Source organism: Cryptomeria japonica, chromosome 1 (genome assembly GCF_030272615.1).
Source record: "Cryptomeria japonica chromosome 1, Sugi_1.0, whole genome shotgun sequence".
In the NCBI taxonomy this organism is placed as follows: domain Eukaryota; kingdom Viridiplantae; phylum Streptophyta; class Pinopsida; order Cupressales; family Cupressaceae; genus Cryptomeria; species Cryptomeria japonica.
This window is the reverse complement of record NC_081405.1, coordinates 206,859,116-206,879,624: the sequence shown is the minus strand read 5'-3', so window position 1 is coordinate 206,879,624 and position 20,509 is coordinate 206,859,116. Positions and strand designations below refer to the sequence as shown.

The window sequence follows — 20,509 nt, the reverse complement described above, 5'->3', positions numbered from 1 at the left end:
GTTTTTTTGAGGAGATCTATATTTCTAATGTGGAATATCTTAAATGTAGATTCCCTCCCTTCTTGGTAGCTTTTTTGTGTTTAGATATTTGAAGAAATATTATCGTAATTTTTGTTGTGTGTTTATAACAGCTAATGGATTATTTAGGAATTTTTTTAAGAGTGATTTTGTTTATCAGAGGGGGTGTGTTGATGCGTTTGATGAAAGTTTTGGGGTCTGGGCTGGTATCTGTTGAAGATGATTTTATGATGTATTCAAGCAATAAAATAAAAAGATATATTCCAGTGTAATCTTTAATGCATCAAGTTTGTTTCTATATTTAATGTGAGATAATAGATTATAGAGGGTGTAACTTGTAGCAATGAAGAATGAAGGATGTTTGGATTATTCCCTTTCTAGGTCGAATCTACTGGTTTAAGACAATTATGTAGGACACAAATTTGTTTTGTTTGCTGCAGATCTAATCTTGCAATGTTTGCTTGCTTCTCTTCTTTGATCAGTAAAATTCAAATTCATTGATGTTTGTTATGCTGAAAGGGTTAAGTCTTTAAGAATACATTTAGAGGGATGTCAGATTGCTAGGAAACACATTCTCCTAAGGGGTGTGTTGTTGGGATTGATGAAAGTTTTAGGGCTTGGGTTGGTAGCCATTGAAGATGATTTTATAGTGTATTCAAGCTGAAGCAGTCATCGGTGAGGAGGGACCTTAAAGAGATCAATTCAGATCGGTCAGCAAGAGTAAACACAACAGAAACACAAAGATATGATGGAGGCAATGTAGAACAAATTGTTTTATTTCATGAAAATTGATTACAACCAACCAGTAACAATCGGGTTACTGCATAACCGACTCACAGGCCTGGCATAACATATAGGATAGGTCACAACTGGGACTTTGAATTTCAAGATCTATCTTCTATGCATAGTCTCGCTACTTGATTCTTTGATTTATTACATTCTAATGCACAATTACAATTATATATACAATCCAAAGAATCCGGTTGGCCTAAAAATGGATAAAAACTCGAAGAACAAGACCTAAGGTGTAAAATTGAAAAAGTCGGCCTCCGCCAAGAGATTCCTCTGGAAAATCCAAAGGATGAAGTGTAGATCGTGGGAAAAGGTATGCCACACGCCAAGGAACGTCGAAATCAACGCCCAAGGCTTCGCAAGCTTCGAAAGGGGTTTTGGTAGATCACCAAAATAGGTCCAGGCAATCGGTAACAAGAATTGTCAATCAGTAATATGAAACTGTCAAGGAAATCGATAGCGACATTTTGCCGGAAAATGATCCAATGCGGTGCGGTCTGGAAATAAGAAAGATGTTCAAGTCTTCAAGTAGAATCCAGCTCCACAGGATCTGGTGAGCCAAAATTGGGACACAAAAAGAAAAGTTGAAACTGCAAATAGAAAGCAAAACAAAAAGAAAATGTTTTTGGTTGATGTAAGATTGCTATGAACAGGGGATGCTCTTGCATCAAAATACTCTTTATACTAACCGCTTCGGGTACTAGGCCCAATCCTACTGTCCAAAATGTCTTCAATGTGATCCGGTTCCTTTCGAGGCAACTGTTTCTCCAAGTTTGCAATACCGTCCTCACTGAATTCTGGTTCATGATACTCATGTAGATCTGCAATGTTAAACACAGGTGAAATACTCAGACTATCCGGTAACTCCACTTCATATGCATTTTCAGGATTGAACTAATTCAAAATCCTGCAAGGTCCAACCAAATTTCTTCATCTGCAATTTGTTATAAGTTCCAATCGGGAATCTCTCTTATCTCAGATATACCATCATTTCATCGCCAACTTCAAATTCCTTGTGTCTCCTTTTCTCATCCGCCTTCTCCTTATGCTTCTTGTTCATGTCCTCCAAATGTTGCTTAACCTGAATATGCAAGGTTGCCATGTGATGTGCAAAATCTTCTGCTTTTAAACTTTTTCGGTTTTCACTGTTGATATCCCTTAATTTTGATGTACCTCTAGGATGCACTCTGGTAACAATCTCAAAAGGTGTTCTTGTGGTACTTCTATTTATTGAATTGTTGTAGGCAAACTCTGATTGTGCAAGGATCAAATCCCAAGTTCCGGTTTTATCTCCAATTAAACATCTCAACAAATTTCCTAAACTCCGGTTAAGTACTTCTGTCTGTCCATCAGTTTGTGGATGAAAAGTAGAACTGAACTGTTCTTAAAAAATAGCCAACAAACTTAGTGTCGCTGTCTGAAACTATGCTCTTAGGTAATCCATGCAATCTCACTACTTCCTTGAAAAATAGGTCTGCTACATGCAATGCATCTGATGTCTTCTTACAAGGTATGAAATTAGCCATCTTCTAGAATCTATCCACTACCACAAATATATAATCATTCCCTCTCGGTGTTTTAGGCAATTCAAGTACAAAATCCATGCTTATATTCTCCCAAGGTCTTATTGGTATTGTCAAAGGTTTATACAATCCCACATTCTGACTACTACACTTTGCAACTTGACAAACTCTACAACTTTGCACATATTTCTTAACATCCTTATGAATCTGGAGCTAAACGTACTGCTCACTCACTAATGCTACTATTTTGTCAATACCAAAATGTCCAACTAAACCTCCACTGTGTTTCTCCTTTGTCGGATTCTCTCTCATAGAACTCTTAGTATGCACAACTGATCTCCTCTGAATAACATCCCATCATGAATGAAGTAATCCAACCACTTGCTTCTATCTACCATAATTGTTCCTCTACTTGCTTTCCAAGGCTCTACAAAATCCGGGTCATCATCATACAAGGTCTTCAATCCTTCAAATTCTAATATTGTCACTCTCATCTCTGTCAGCAAATTCTTTCTTCCACTCAATGCATCAGCAACTTTGTTAGATTTCCCACTTCTATGCTTCAACACAAAGGTGTAACTCTGCAAGAATTCTACCCATCTCATATGTCTTTGATTCAACTTACTCTGATTGTTCAAATGCTACCAAGCTTGATGATCTTTATACAACACAAACTCCTAGGCAACAAGTAATGTCTCCACTTCTTCAAGATTTGAACTATAGCATAGAAATCTTGATCCTACACTAAATATCTCCTTCGGGCATCATTCAATTTCTCATTGAAATAAGCTACTACTCTCTCTTCCTGACTCAAGACTGCTCCTATTGCTGTTCCACTTGCATCACAATCCACTTGAAATACTTTATTGAAATCCGATAAAGCTAACACAGGCTGCTCAGTCACTTTCTGCTTCAACAGTTCAAAACTTTTGTTTGCTCCGATGGTCCACTTGAATTTCTTCTGATCTCCTCTCACGGTCTCAGTCATAGGTTTACAAATTGAACTGAAGTTTCTGATGAACTTCCGATAAAAACTAGCCAATCCATGAAATGATCTTACCTCTCCAATGCTTTCCGGTGTAGGCCACTCAATAATTGCTTTCACTTTCTCAAGGTCCATCTTCAAACCATCCTCAGATATCACAAATCCCAAATAAATGAACTCATCCTTCATGAAAGTACACTTCTTGATATTTATTGACAACTTCTCTTCTCTCAACCTCTACAAAACTTGTTTCAAATGCAACAAATGTTCTTCTTTTGTCTTAATGAAAATCAGAATGTCATCCAAATACACAATAACAAACTTATCCAAGAATTTCTTCAATACCTCATTCATCAACCTCATGAAAGTACTCGGTGCATTAGTCAACCCAAAAGGCATCACCAACCATTCATACAGTCCTTCATTTGTCTTAAATGCTGTCTTCTACTCATCTCCTTCTCTGATCCTGATCTGATGATATCCACTCTTCAAATATATCTTTGTAAAGTATTTTTCTCCACTCAAACAATCAATTATGTCATCCATCCTAGACAAAGGAAACCAGTATTTCACTGTGATCTTGTTTATCGCTCTGGAATTAGTACACATTCTCCACTCCATTCTTCTTAGGTGCTAATATTGTTGGGACTGCACAAGGGCTCAGACTTTCCTTGATCAAACCTTTCTTCAACAACTCTTGTACTTGTCTATTCATCTCTTCATTTTATGCCGGTGTCATCTGGTGTGCAACTTTGTTAGGCAAACTAGCCCTGGGAACCAAATCCATGCAATGACTGATACTTCTCACATGTGGCAATCCATCAGGTACATTATTTGAAATGATGTCTTCATATTCTGTTAGCAAATCTTTTATCTCTTCCAGTTGTTCTCCTTCCAGTTTCTTAGTCTTCTTAGGAATTAAGGCAAAACACACATCCTCATGAGTCAATCCATCAAGGAATTTCCTTCCATCTACCAAACAGATTCTAACATTCGTATAGACTTCATTCTTTAAAGGTTCCTCCAAAGGCAACAAGGTTTGCTTCATCCCATTGGCCACAATAGTGTAAGTATTCTTCCTCACATCATGTACTTCCAGTCTATCAAACTGACAAGGTCTACCCAACAAAAGGTGACAAATATTCATAGGCATAATATCACACAAGACTTCATCATGATAATTCCCAATTTTCAATTTCACCAAACATTGCTCACTTACTAACAACTTATGTTCGTCCTGAATCCATGCTATCTGATAAGGCTTAGGTTGTTTCAATCTCTCCAAATTCAACTTATTCACCATTTCTTTTGAAACAAGATTATCTGAACTACCACTATTAATAACAATTTTACAACACTTACCAGATACCTTACATCTGGTCTTGAACAAATTCTTCCTCTGCAAGGGCTCTTCATCTCCTCCGATATGACACAAAGCTCTCCTCATCATCAATAGTTCTCCATCTTCCGGTTTATTGTCTAATTCGATGGGGTTTTCTTCCACCACTGCTTCTCTTCCGGTATTCTTTGTCTTCTTACATTCGAAAGCAAGATGTCCTTCTCCTCCACACTTATAGCAAGTTCCTCTGAATGTTCTCGTTTGGTCTTCCAAAATTCTCATTTCGGTAGCCATCCGGTTCTCTCCTCTGGTAGAAATTTCTATCATCTTTCCGGTATGCATTACCTTCTTTGTTCACTTCCTTGTCCTTGTTTTGATCTGTACTGGTTTCTCTACCTCCGGTGTATCCTCTTCTTCCTTGAAATCTTCCTTTGGTAAACCTTCCACCTCTGCCTCTCTACCTTTGCTCATGTCTTTTGTTTAGCTTCTCTTCCGCTTTTAGGGCATACTAGTAAGCCTTTTCAACACTCTCCAATTTGATCAAACTGAGTTCATCTTGTATAAACATCCACAATCCATTCAAATATCTTGCAACTTGTTCAACTTCATCATGATGTCCGGATTTGATACTCAACTTGTAAAATGGTTTGGTGTACTCCTTCACACTAGATTCCTTCTGTCTCAAATTCTGCAACTTCTAGAATAGATTCACTTGATAATTAGCTGGCATAAACTTTGACTTCAACTTAGCAATCATGTGATCCCATGTCTTAATTTTCTCTTTACCTCTTCTCTATCTATCAACTTGCAAATGCTCCCACCAAAGAGATGCATGACCTTTCAACCGGATACATGCATATTTCACCTTCCTCTCTTCTGCAGTGTTTTCAAAATCAAAATTCTTCTCCATCTCTGAGATCCAATCTATCAATTCATCCGAATATAACTTCCTATCATATTCCGGTGGGGTAAAATGAGGTTTAGTATTCGCTCTATTCAAAACTCTCAAAAACCTTTCCTCATCTGGATCAACCGCTGGTGGGTTTACTTGTTTTGCCGAGGCTTCTTCTCCTTCATCTTCACTTACATCTTCGATATGTCGGCCTCTTCTATGGGCTGTCTCCACGGCTTCCAATCGGGCTGCTATACCTCGCAACATTTCCATCACAACATGGTTTGCATTCCCACGTGCTCCACCATTCCTATGTTCTCTTCGCGCCATCGTTCACGCCGATCCTCTGCAGCTGCAGGTCGGATCCACAATCTACCACCCTACAACAAAAATCTCAGGACACACAACCTCTAGAATGAAAACTCGCTCTGATACTACTTGAAGCAGTCACCGATGAGGAGGGACCTCAAAGAGATCAATCCAGACTAGTTAGCAAGAGTAAACACAACAAGAACACAAAGATATGATGGAGGCAATGCAGATCAGATTGTTTTATTTCATGAAAATTGATTACAACCAACCGGTAACAATCGGGTTACTGCATAACCGATTCACAGGCCTGGTAGAACATACATAATAGGTCACAACCGAGACCTTGAATCTTAAGATCTATCTTCTATGCATAGTCTCGCTACTTGATTCTTTGATTCATTACTTTCTAATGCACAATTACAATTATATATACGATCCAAAGGATCCGGTTGGCCCAAAAAGGGATCAAAACTCGAAGAACAAGATATAATGTATAAAATTAACAAGGTCGGCCTCTGCCAAGATATTCCTTTGGAAAATCCAAAGGATGAAGTGTAGATCGTGAGAAAAGGTCAACCACACTCCAAGGAACATCGGAATCAATGCCCAAGGCTCCACAAGCTTCGGAAGGGGTTCTGGTAGATCACCAAAATAGGTCTAGGCAACCGGTAAAAAGAATTGTCAATCCGTAACATGAAATTGTCAAGGAAACCGATAGCGATATCTTGCCAGAAAATTATCCAAATGCGATGCAGTTTGGAAATAAGAAAGATGATCAAGTCTTCAAGTAGAATCCAACTCCACAGGATCCGGTGAGCCAAAACCGAGACACATAGAAAGAAAAGATGAAACTGCAAACATAAAGCAAAACAAAAAGAAAATGTTTTTGGTTGATGCAAGATTGCTATGAACCGGGGATGCTCTTGTATCACAAGCTCTAAAATAAAAAAGATATATTTCATTGTAATCTTTAATGCATCAAGTTTGTTTATCTATTTAATGTGAGATAATAGATTATAGAGGGTGTAACTTGTAGCAATGGAGGATGTTTGGATCATTTCCTTTCTATGTCGAATCTACTGGTTTAAGACAATTATGTAGACACAAATTTGCTTTGTTTGTTGCAGATTTAATCTTGCAATGTGTGTGCTTCTTATCTTCGATCATAAAATTCATTGATGTTTGCTATGCTCAAAGGGTTAAGCCTTTAAGAATACCTTTAGATGGATGTCATTGCTAAGAAACATATTCTCGTAAGTTAACCTAAAAAAGACTAACTTTATTGTCATGATAAGGATTGAGGTCATCAAATGTATAAATGCTTATGCATATGAATACTATGATTCCTTTTAGTACACCAATCTAAAGTGTTCTTCTAATTAATGTTCCTCGAATGTTCTTATGAATGTGAGTGATCTAAGATGCAAGATGAATGTGAGTGATCTAAGATGCAAGATGATTTGAAATGAATGTAATTGAACAACCATAAATACAAAGACAAGAACAAGTCATGGAAATGTGTTGATACTATTCTCATAACCAATGGAGTGAGTGATGGACAAGCCCTTGACCCATGTGGCATTGTACCAAGATCCATTTTACATGTACAAAGGACTCTGGCATTGTACTAAGGTCCATTTTACATGGACCCATGCATTGGCACACATGAGGATGTGCAAGATTTGAGGGAATTTGAGCAAGGTTTAGTATGTGCAAGTGAGGGAGTGGCGGGTTAACTAATTTTAACTCACTAATGAAAAGTAGACGTAAAGAAGTCAAATAGATAGGTACGTTTATTTAATTTTTAGGATAGTGTTGTAAGTGATGGATTGGTGGGTTAATTAATTTTAACTCACTAATGAAAAGTAGATGTAAAGAAGAAATCGAATAAATAGGCATGTGCAATTTTATGGAAGGGGGTAAGAGGGTAAGAGCCTTGGAGAAATAAATATTTAGATTTAACTCACTAATGAAAATAACTCAAATAAATGGGTATGTTTATTTAATTTTTAGGTTAGTGTGTGCAAGTGATGGAGAAAAAAATATTTACTTTAATTAATTTTAATTCATAATGAAATGCATATGTAAAGAAGATTTTTTTTTTGGAGTGGATAAGAGCCTTGGAGAAATAATCATTTAATTTTTTTTACCTAACCTAATGTGGACATCAAAAGAAGGATGGTTAACTAATTTTAGGCTAGAAATGAGACCAAGTGAATAGTGATGAAAAGTTACTAATTAAATAATATTGTTTAATTAATAAAAGCATGGAAATGAGATAATTAGTTGGATAAATAGGGATGTATTCAATCAATTATACAGGAAATGACTGGATAATTAGGTAATTTGATGATGTGATATGATACTATAATAATACAATCCAGTTCAATTTTTTTCTAATAACATTCTTGTAGCATAGTAGTACCCACTTGTAAAAGACCCATACAATAGATCTTTAATGCATTCAATTCTAGAGAAATGGAAAGAATACACAAAATAGTTTATCAAATATACAAATAAAAGGCAATATGGTATATGGCAAAAAGTCACACCCCATGTTCTATTAACATACATACAAGATAGAAAGCAATAATAGACAACATCTTTGACTTGTAACTCCTGGTGGGCACACACTCACAAGGATAATTTTTCACAATGGATTGGCCATCTAATGGAGACCCCATATGTCATAACAAGATGCTACACTTGCAAAACTCCCAAGAACCTCATGAGAGAGATGCACAAATACTCTCATGATAATGATGGCCATAACTTATAGCATCTTAAAAACTCTTTATATATGTCATTTCAATAATATTCAAGATTCTTGAGATAATAATGTTATCTAATAATCTTACAACCACCTAATGTAAATCCAAGTAACCATTCCCAATAAGTTTGAGACAAAAAAGTATGCAGGATTGCAAGGTGAATTTCACGTAATACTAACATTCCCTCACTTGAAATTATATAAGAAAATGACAAACACATGAGAAAATATAAAATAAAATTAGGATGATGTAAGGTCCATGGCCTCCCCACACGCTTATTTATGCTCATTGGTTTCATAAGTGAATTTGGAATGTTATACAAACTCAGAACTTTTTGAATTGTGACCTTACCACTCTCCATCATCTTATGAAAAAAGTAATACCAACATCTATTCTTAGTATGAGCATGGTACATAAAATTCTTAGCCAAAAAATAGCACTCAACTATCACATTTGATTTTGACCACCTTACAAACAAAATTAACTCCTAAACATAATTTGTAACCACATTGTCTCCTTACAAGCATGCATAGAAACCATATACTCTACTTCAATAGCGCACAATACAATCAATGTCGATATCATACTCATTAAACTGGTAGCACCACTAAATAGAGAAAACACATAGCTCCTAGTGGAGCTTTGTCTAGACAAGTCACCTACCCTATTTGAATAAACTATGTCACATTTCTTACATTATTTTACATGATTATTACCATGGTATCATAATAAATAATTAGAATATCATCATAAAAATATAAATGCCCTATTAACACAAGCCAAATGCTCTCTACCAAGGTTAGACACAAACTTGCTAATTATTCTAATTTCTTGTGCAATCTATGATTTAGGACTTATCATTACATACTTTAGAATGCTTATAATACTAAAATTAGAAACATCATACATATCTTCCAAATTGCTATTTGACTTATTGTCTTGTTCCAATGATAACTTCGTCCCTTTATGTAAATGAATACTTGTTGGTTTGCAATCTTGCATAGTAAATCATTACAAAATAGTGTAAATGAATACTTGTTGGTTTGTAATCTTGCATAATAAATCATTTTTGCTACCCCTGAATCCTTCATGTTAAAGGCACCAAGAAACCTACTTTTAAGTTCTTGAATCATCCTCTTGTTATTTTAAGTAAATATGTCATCAATATACTAGACAATAATTAGTAACTAATCATAAAAAAAATTAACAAAAACTCAATGATCTTGTTTTTTTTCTAAAAAACTCAAGTTTTTGCAATTTTTTAAAATTTTGATAGTAAATCCAAGGTGATTGTTTCAAACCATGCATTGATTATTTTAACTTCCAAACCAATTTCTCCTTGGACCATTTTACCACAAATTCATTAGGTTTTTTGCATGTAAGTTTCCTCTTCAAGCCCCCCATGCAAAATAGTAGTTTGGAATCTAATGGAAGACAATTTAGGAGAAAATTTCACCAAAATCAACTCCCTCTTGAGGAGTATCCCTTTGTCACCAATATGGCCTTAGACCACTCAAACTTTTCATTGACTCTAAATTTCTTTTGAACACCCATAACAACCAATGGGTTTCCTTCCTTGGTAAAACTTACCAAATCTCAAGTGTTTTGTTTCTCTTGTGGCATCATGTCCTCTTGCATGGCCTCATTCCAAGACTTATATTCATATATCAATAGAGAGCCTCACTGATAGATATTAGTTCATCATTAGTACAAGATAAAGAGAATTAAGTTTCATTGACTTGTGGATCTTATCGGAGGTGGATTAAGTGATTTTGTGTTCCTATAAATGTTCAACCTACTCAAAACTCCTCTAAACCATCTTCTTTCTTTTCATCCTCAAATTCATCATTATATTCTTCAAGATTTGTATCCTTCTTACTTCTTTACCTTAGTCTCAAAATGTATACATTGACAAATAGACAAACTAGGGTTGCCAACAAGTGCGAGAGACTTATCTGTATTTTTTTTCTCTCTATTGTATTATATGATTTTGAAGATTTGGAATAACCTAGAAAAGTGTGTTAATTGAATTTTACCAGAATAACTTAGAAAAATGAATCAATTGAATTATCATGATAAATAAGAAATTTCTTTTTTCCTTGGGAGTCAACATAATAGGTGAAGCCAAGAATCTTGAAATGTTAAAAAATGGAGGGTGCCCAAACCAAACTTCATATGGAGTCACTTGATGAAAAGTGGATGAAGAAGATCTATTATGTACATAAATATCACTTATATTACTTTTTCCTAAAAATGAAACCATATGTCTTTGATATAAACATTGTCGTAATCATATTTGTGATAAGTCTATTCATTTGCCCAATAACACCATTTTGTTGAGAAGAGATTAAAATAACAAAATGATATTGAATCCATTTTGATGGAGTTAATCCTAAGAAATTGATGTAAGCTCTCCACCATTGTCTACTCAAAGCGTGTCAATTTAATATTGAGATTCATTTTCAATCATAATGTGAAACTTTTTAAAATGTTCAAAGACTTAAATTTCTTCTACTAGAGATAAATCCAATTTATTCAGCTATTTTCATCAATAAACGATATAAAATACTTACATCCTCCAATAAAAGTTATTGGTAAGGACCCACATAAAATAGAATGAATGAGTTGTAATTTTATTTGTGCTCACTAAGTTGAACAAGGGAAATGATCCCTATGCTGTTTTGTCAAAATAAACTCTTCACATGTTCTAATTGCATTGAGAAAAGTGGGAAACCCTACAACACAATTCTTTTGCATTATTCAAATTCTTTTTATTTGTGACACACACAACTCTTGCATGCCAAAAAGGACTAGAAAAAGGATGACATTCTTCAGCAACGTAAGCAAAGTTCCTAGAAATAACAAAATTTTCATTAAGTTTTGATAATTTTCTCTCTTCCCAAATGGTAAATGCAACTTGATTACCTTATTTCTTTCTGCCTACGACTAAAATGCAATGACCTTTTTGAATCCACACTTGTTACAGGTTATAAAGTACAAAATTAGGAAGTTTGGGTAACTTAGGCCAAATGGTTTCTTTGCAACAAGATTGAGATTTGTTTCATCTACCAAATAAACAAGACCACAAACACCTTCATATAACTCTTCAAAATAATCATGTTGAAATACCACACGTTATGTGGCTTTGGTATCATGTACCCAAGGATCATGTTATGATGCATTAATTGAATTATACTAGGTAAAATCCAATACAAAAAGCACAAAAACATTATGATCACTATCACATGCAAATTGGGTTGCTCCTAATGCTTTATCATCGTGATGGATTGTATTTTTTATAAAGAATTTTCTATTTTATCCCATGATGTTTTGCACTCATGGGCTTCATGACTGCCCTTTTTACCACACTATCTGTAATACGATTGTTATTTATCATTGTAGTAGTCATAGTGAAAGTGTCCTTTGCAATTTGTACCTCATCTTCCTCTATTCTTCTATTGGCCTCTACCTCTTCCTCAATCCCACAGCCACCTCTAGAAGAAAATTTCAATTAAAAGGCTTGTTTTTGTTGGGCAAGTAAAATATTTTCACTAATGCCATCGAAATTTCTCCCAAATTTTCTCCTCATATTTTGTCATCTTTTCAATCAATTGATCAAACTCGATGGTCTTCAATTGATTAATTGCATTTAGAAACTCCAAATAAGTTGAATGAGTTGGAAGGAGGGCCTTTATGAAAGTTGTAATATAGATATCAACTTTTCCACCAACAATATCAATATATTGTATCACGGTTCAAAATTTAGAAGTCAAACCCATGACATCACCATTCTTCAATTCAATGTTGAATAATTGTAATTGAAATTGAATGCACACTAACTTTGAATGTGGATCATATAAATCTCTTTTTTTTAAGGGGTGTTCAAAGCCAAGTCAATTTACATGCTTTATGTGTCAAAAAACATCGCCATTAAAGCCAAGACTTTAGAATTCTTATGTTTTTGTACTTCCCTTTCTTTAGCAACCATTAGTGTTGTAAATTGGTTGTCCATCATAGACATTACACCACAAATCATTAAAAATAAAAATTTATGCAATTTTCATGTATCATTCTATCCAAGTTTATTTTCCAATTAAATTTCACCTACAATAAATTGCATTTTATTTCTTTAATTCTTCACACAATGGTAGTGTTCAATTTTTATTTATTTATTTTTCTTAAATTTTAATATTTAAAAATAAAATAAAAAATCTTCATTTTCTTTCTATTTTTTTAGCAAAATATAAATAAATAGATTTTCTTTTACAAAAGAAATAAAAATTTATTAAGCTTAAAGAAATTTACAAAACAAAAAAATCAATAGTCCAGCAAAAAATGAAGTATTACACATTCCTATCATCTACAACTAACTGCTCCAACAACATATGAGATAAATCCATGGCCAAAGAAAATAAATAATAAATAAAAATAACTGCTCATCTCCACTGTTCAATGCAAAATTAAAACATGCAATTTCCTGTCTCTAAGTGGATTTTCTGTCCTCTTAAGCTACTCCTTTTTTATTTCTTCTGTCTCTAGCTAGAATTTTGTGATTGGCTTGCAAATAATAAATTATGGGTGATGAAATTAATTCTTTTGTTGTTTCATTCTCCCGATTGCTTTAGTTGGATGATACTCTTAATATTTGACAAATCTTACTGTTAAAATCAATACTGTAACAGGCGGGAGCAATGGAGGCTGCATCAAACCCTTGTCAAATTAATTACCAAGCTTTGGGCAGACATGAGTCTTAGGCAAAGCTGTCAATTGCTGCTGTACTTCAGCATTTATACATCTCTCAATTTTTGTAACAATATTTTCCATTTGGCTGCGAATTTTCCTTATTATTTGCTCCGTTCATGGAGCACCCAACTATGAGTATACATCCAGTGAGTGTCCTGATAATACCATTCAAAACTGGACATATTCCTAAGGCAACTAAAACCAAAAAATCAAAAGCATTGTAAGGTTTGTTCTTATATTTGTGAATTGCTTTGGTTTCTTTTGCAAGGATTTCTTTAAGCAAACCCCATTGCTATGTTTCAGGTTTCTTGGCTGGTCCTTTCAATGACATTGAACTATTCTGCTCATTCCTAGACATTAGTATTATTTCTTTCTCATTCTCTGGTTCCATAACGTTTTCCTGATTTTTTTCCAGCTATTGGAACTATTCAAATGATCTGAGAATGATTCTCAACAATGTATTGGAGAAGGGAAGTATTTGAGAGTGTAAAAGAGCCAATTTTGATAAAGTGTAGGTGTCTACTGACAAATCTAGACTTCTGTTAGTCATCCTTGGCAAAGCACATCCAGACTGATGTACAGCCCCCCACTGGCATCTACTTTGGGCAGAGACTGGCAGTTTTCTTATGCATCACTAAGAGGGAGGCAAATCAGGGATAACTACTAGGAGAGCCATACTGATACTTCTTAAAGCATACCCGAGAAACAGACAATTTAAGAGTGGACTGTTGAAATAATATGCCTCAGATATAAGCTATGCAAGTACCATCCTTACGATATATCATATCTCAATGCCTACTATTCATATACAAAATTTAGCAAATTTAAAACTGAATCTTAAAATTGCCTTAAAATCCTCTCGGTCATCAAAGAGTGCAATACAATTCTTCTTTTAGCTTCACAGAAAATCATTGAACAGAATGATGAGCCACTGAGCAATGGGAAGCCATCAATGTAAAAACACTGAGAAGACCAAACTCTGATCTTTTTAATGAAGGAATAAATATTTCATACCTATTTCATTGAATACAAAATTATAACATTTTACATATTATTAACTCCTCAGTCTTTGTTTAATTACAAAAGCCAATGGTAATGAAGTGTTCCACATTCTTGATTTCACATTTATGGACGAAATGGCTAATTTTTAAAAATTACAGAGCTTTCCTTTTTTCATTGAAGCACCGGAGCTTTCTATTGCAGGTAGGTCTTTCCCAGAACCATGATTATAAATGCTTTTATGACCACTGACCACGACCGATAAGTTTCTCACTGCAACAGAGAGAAGTGCAGAAGTTGAATCATAGAAATATTATCTCAGAGTCTTGAATTAGAATAAATAATTAACCTATATATGATAAATGGTGAGTGAGGTTACCAACACTAACATGTCTTCAGTAAGAAACAATCCCAACCAGAAACAGATACCTGTACAGAAAACTGTATATTAATAACAATCTTAAGGATTTTACTATTCAATTAAAAATTACTGCAAACATTTCCATCAAATTTGTGTAAGAGAAATTTAGTACCAATTACCTTTTGGTTTTAGAATTATAGTATTTTAAACTCTGCTGAACATTTCAAAGGAACTCTAGAGTTTACCTTTGGCATTTTAATGAATTGTTGTTGTTTCTTCATAGTGTCAAATTCTTCATCCATAGAAACAAAAACTTTAAGGTAATATCAACTTTATTGATGTATTTCCTTTTCCATATCAAAATCAATGAAATTATCCCTCCAGAAGCTACTCCATAGGACAATACCACTGCTATCTTATACCATGGATACTTAGTGCTTCTCTTTTCTTTGTTAACTGAAACTGGTGGAGGAGGAGAAAACTGTGGCCAAGAACAATTTTTGGGTAGGGGACATCCCCATAAATTTGGATTGCCTGAGTAAGATGATTTTCCAAATGTGCCAGTTATATGTTGTCCTTGTGGTATATTTCCTGAAAGATTGTTGTTTGATAAATTTAGAGAGCCCAAATAACTTAGAGATTCAATATCTGCAGGGATTTGTCCTGAAAATTTATTTCTTGAAAGGTCTAAAGATTCTAGCTGACTCATTTTTGTCAAACTACTTGGAATGCTCCCATTCAAATTGTTCATTGAAAGGTTTAAAAGCCTCAACCCTTTCAAATTCTCAATATTAGAAGCAACTTCTCCCTCCAATTCATTGTTTGAGAGATCTATGGATGTTAGAGTAGGAAGAATATATGGGTAGTGCTCATCTCTACCTTTTGAAGTCATATCCAATCCATCTTGATATGCTAAACCATAAGATAGTCGTGAAGTGGACAATACAAAACCATCTTGACTTTCTATCACCATTGATTGCAAAAATACGACTGTGTCTGGAATTGAACCAAAAATATGATTAGAAGAAAGAAGCAAAATCTGGAGGTTCATTAATTGACCAATCTCTGAAGGAATACAGCCTCTAAAATTGTTGTTATTCATCACCAACACTCTTAGCTCTGAAATATCCACTAATGTTGGTATTTCACCTTCAAAGAAGTTTTATGTTATTACTATGAACAACTAATGAAAACAGATCACTTAGCTTGCTGAACTCATGTGGTAAGCTTCCCTCCAAACTATTGTTTCCCAAATTTAGAACACGGAGGGAAGAGCAGTTGGACAAGCTTGGAGGGATCACTCCGCTGAAGAAGTAGTTTGCAAGATTTAATATCTTGAGTTGAGATAATCTGCCCAAGCCTGAAGAAATATTGCCACTGAACAAATTGTCATTGAGCAGCAATAGTAGGAGACCAAATTGATGGCATGTGCCCACTCAATGCATTTCTAGACGCATCCATACTGAAGAGCTGGAGAATAGGCTCCCTTCTAAACGATTTCTTGAAAGATTGACAAATTGCAAGAGAGGACTGGTTTCCCATAGCCAAGAGGGAATCTCTCCAACAAGACTGGTGTTAACCAATTCAAGTTTAGAAAGCGAGCTCTGTGATGAAATCCAAGGTGGGATTTCACCATCAATCTTACATGACACTAATATTATTTCACTTAACTGAAAGTATGGAATCCAGGTTGTGCTAATATTTAGCACACAATTGGCTAAATACAAATAATTAAGTTTTGTAAGTTTGTGAAAGAAGGTTTCTGAAATTGACTGGTGATGGTTCAGTGACATGTATAGTTTAAGTAAAGAAGCTGGCAATGATGAAGAAGATACAGTTTCATTGAAAGGATTGCCACCAGCAGTGAAGCGAGTGAGGGAGGAAAGCTGAGCAAATGAAGGGGAAATGGTCCCAGTTAATTGGTTGTTGCTAAGACTCAGCAACTCCAGTAAAGAGAGATTGCCCAAGGATTCTGGAATGTTCCCGCTCAGTTTATTGTCTCTAAGGTATAATTGGCTCAACAAAGAGAGATTTCCGAGAGAAGCTGGTATGCTCCCACTTAATTGATTCTCATAAAGGTACAGATGCTTTAGAGAAGAGATATTACCTATAGAAGCCGGTATACTCCCACTTAGCTGATTCTGGTTAAGGTATATAAACTCAAGAGAAAGAAGATTACCTAGAGAAGATGGTATGCTCCCACTTAATTGGTTCAGGGAAAGGTCAAGAGTCTCAAGAGAAGAAATATTGCCCAGAGAAGTGGATATGATCCCATTTAAATGGTTCAGGTAAAGGTCGAGAGTCTCAAGAGAACATATATCACCCAAAGAAGCCGGTATGCTCCCACTTAATTTATTGCCACTAAGATCAGGAAACTGAAGAGAAGAAATATTACCCAGAGAATTTGGTATGCTTCCACTAAATTGGTTGCTAGCAAGACTAAGCCCAACTAAAGAAGAAAGACTGCCCAAGCAGGAAGGAATGCTTCCATTGAATTTGTCGACACTAAGATCAAGGTATGTAAGGTGAGTGAGCGAACAAATGAAAGAGGGAATCATCCCATTCAAGCCATTCCATGATAAATCTAAAGAGTTAATATAAGGGAGATTTTTCAAACAGGAAGGAAGAGTGTTAGCACCTGTTGCTCCTTTGATCCCCAGCAATGTAAGAAAGCGAAGTTGGCACAAGCTCTCAGAGATCACACTGCCATCAACAACAGAGACTACAACAGACACTACGTGATTGGTGTGATTGTTGCAGGATATGCCGTTCCACACACTGCAACAGTCCGTTACATTTACCCATGAACTGAGGGTTGGATAGACCTTCGATTCATTTAAGGCCGCTTTGAAGCGAAGAAGAGCTTCAGATTCATGGGAAGGACATCTGTTAGACATTAATCCAAGGGAAAGAGAAGGGCGTGGACAGGGTAACAAGACAACAAAAACTGAAGTAATAACTAGACATAGCTTCCGTAAAGAGATGGCCATTTGGAATGTAGGGTACGAATGAAATGGAACTTACCTGGTCTTTCGTGTATATATAACATCAGCTTAACTCTACTTAACGTGAAAGGGAAAAGAGAAATCCAAATGGAATTGAATCTTTTCAGGGTCCATAGTATGGGGTGATGTTTTTTAAGTCTATATATGATTTATAGTAATACAAGACTATCATGTATTTCATTGGGGCATTTATCTCTGCTACAAATAATGCAAATCCTACTTTGCAGAATTTTAATTTGTGACCTTTCTTTTCAGAAAACAAATTCTCCATGATTAGAGAATGAAATCATGATAAATAGTGTGTTGAAAGGCTATATTTTGTAGCAATTTCTAGTTGCAAATTGTCTAAAGCTGTTGGTAAACATGTTTCTTTTTGTCAGAAAACAATCCTTGATCATCTATAAACAAGTGGTTAGGATGAAGATACAAAATGCCACCTGTTTGGAGATCTATTTCTGAATTTTTCCATAATCATTTATAAACCAGTGGTTAGGATGAAGATATGAAATGCCATCGGTTTGGAGATCTATTTCCGAATTGTTATAACTTCTAGCGATCAATTGTCTAATGCTCATGAACAAGTTTCTTCTTGTCGGTAAATAATTTTTGGTCCCCTATAAACAAACAGTTAAGAAGAAGACATGAAATGTCATTTGTTTAGATATCTACTTCCAAATCAATGGAAATAAAAGTGGATCCTTTTAAAGTGTATAATACTAGAAATCTTTTATTGGTTTTGGATAGATTAAATCACATAGGACTACCCTTGCTCTATGCAGAGAGCGTGTAATTGTACCCACTGCGGATCTAAACTTATGACCTCTAAAAAATATAATTTCTTTTTTAATAATTTCACATTACATTTGTCAACAACATCTAATCAAAACTCTAGATCATTCTAGATGTATATTTGACCGTATTTATTGAAATTTAAAGCTAAATTATATTCTAAATTTTTAATATTTAATAAAGACGGTCAAATGGGCAGAATGGTAACCAGCTGACATATTAGTCGTAGAAGAAATATAATACGCGTAAGAAAGCTTTTTTCTCCAATACGACCAATTACCATTGCAAGAAGACAATAGCCATTGCAAGAAGACAATAGCCGTTGTGAGATTCTTTCCAGTCAATAGCTGGACTATTATACGTGGCATGCAAAACTTTTCAAAAATCTTGGCCTTCTGAAAGGCACTAAAACATTTGCTTGGTCGATTTTGATGATGCATCTAAGGACAATCTTAGTCTGAGTGATGTCGGTTGTGTGGCAAGGGATCATTCTGACAAAATCCAAGTGAGAAAGCAAATTTTTTGAGAGAAACAACAAACAATATTAGCCAAATTTCATGCAACCCTAAAATAGGGATTAGAGGTTAAGGCAACGCGTCTGCATTTGGAAGGAGACTTGCTAATCACAGTGAGTGCAATTTGACAAAATTCGATTCCCAACTGGAAATTGAGAAGATGGATAAGGCCAATCTGAGAGCTAATAGATAAGTTTGAATAATTTAAAATATCACACACTTACCTCGAAGGCAACGGATGCGTCTATTCTGGCTCCAAAACGGCAGTACGGATTGGCTAATATGCGTGTCAGTCGCGCGTTTTACACCATCGATTTTGCAATAAACGGCTGCGATTGACTATCCTGTTGCTATCATGCTGTACGAAAGATCTGTTTTAGAACCAAACTAGTTTCAACCGAAAGCAACATGGTGGTAGATGAGCTAGCTAAGAAGGCAGTTGGGTAACACGTGGAGCTAGGAAGAGATCACGTTAATGCCTGTTGTGGGTTGGCTTTGATGACACAGGGAAGTAATGATCATACTTTATGAACCTAGTTTTGGTACGTGCGAGCTAGTCCCGAGGGTTTTTTCCAACTACAAATGGTACCATTACATTTATATCAACACCAAGTATATCTTTATGGATGGCTTCAGAATGATCTAGTAAATAGAGGGCTTGGTAAACAACAGTGAGGAGGATGAACCTTTGGGTGTGGAAATTAAAGAAGAAAGTGTGGACCCTGGGAAAGAACTACTGGAAGAAGCCGACGCTGCTATCCATGCAAATTGCAGTCCAAAGTGCCATGTGAAGACCAGAGTGCTAGCACTGAAGCACGGCTAAGTGATGAAGGACATCTAAAATTGGGTCTTTCTAGGTATTTCTATATATTGTCTAAGTTGTATTTCATGATACTGTATAGATGATAGTTTAGTAGTGTGGGGTGGTTGTGTTTATAAGTCTCCATTTTGGGTTTAGTAGACATTTTGGAGATAGTATTAGCATTTTGTTATCTAGCAATTATCTGATTGGGGTAGTTTGAAATAGTGAAGTTGGGTGTACTTTCAATGGCAAAATGATGACCCTCTTTTGAATGATTGTAACATTTTTTTTTATTTTAATATATGAGTGTAATTTCTAGCTATTATTAATAGATAAAAAAATAAATATGGTAATAATTAATTATGTAATTTTGATTACAAATATTATCTCATTTCATAAGTGGTTATGTCTAAAAATAAAACATTAAGTTAATCTTTTATTTAAAAGATAACACAACTATTAGAAATAGGAACAAAACCATTAGAGTTAGGTATCTACTTTTTATCACTCAAAAAACCACATATTCAATTTTAGCTAGATTTGAGGACAAAACTAGTTTGGAAAGGTCTTATACAAAAAACAAAGCATTTTCTTTGTTTTTGTTTTTTAGCTTGTTACTTAAAAAATTGTTTTGCACATAAGTGAACAAGAACAACATAAACA

The 20,509-nt window shown here is 35.0% G+C and overlaps 1 protein-coding gene across 5 annotated transcripts; it reads right to left on the bottom strand.

Moving 5' to 3' along the window:
• Positions 1-14,289: 14,289 nt before the first annotated feature.
• Positions 14,290-19,852, bottom strand: LOC131044422 (leucine-rich repeat protein FLOR 1). Of its 5 annotated transcripts, none has more exons than XR_009105664.2 (3): positions 14,981-17,365; positions 14,764-14,803; positions 14,290-14,647 (listed from the first exon to the last, which is right to left on the bottom strand). XR_009105664.2 is itself a non-coding variant. In XM_057977741.2 (3 exons), exons 1-3 carry the CDS (start codon positions 17,723-17,725, stop codon positions 14,614-14,616), a joined length of 426 nt encoding a protein of 141 aa, XP_057833724.1. In that variant the 5' UTR covers positions 17,726-17,815; the 3' UTR covers positions 14,345-14,613. The 5 variants fall into 5 exon arrangements, 2 of the variants coding, with proteins under 2 accessions (XP_057833724.1, XP_057833725.1); XR_009105663.2 differs by having other exon boundaries at positions 14,292-14,647; positions 14,754-14,803; XR_009105665.2 differs by lacking the exon at positions 14,981-17,365 and adding an exon at positions 19,269-19,852 and having other exon boundaries at positions 14,321-14,647; positions 14,754-14,803.
• Between the last annotated feature and the right edge of the window lie 657 nt (positions 19,853-20,509).

Bases quoted from the DNA above. Each gene is read 5' to 3' on its own strand.
- LOC131044422 (XM_057977741.2), bottom strand. From the start codon at position 17,725: ATGGCCATCTCTTTACGGAAGCTATGTCTAGTTATTACTTCAGTTTTT. The intron at 14,804-17,373 runs GTGCTAACACTC...TTTTCTGTACAG, and splicing joins GGGGATCAAAGGAGCAACAG to GTATCTGTTTCTGGTTGGGA. The intron at 14,648-14,763 runs GTTAGTGTTGGT...TCTCTGTTGCAG, and splicing joins TTGTTTCTTACTGAAGACAT to TGAGAAACTTATCGGTCGTG.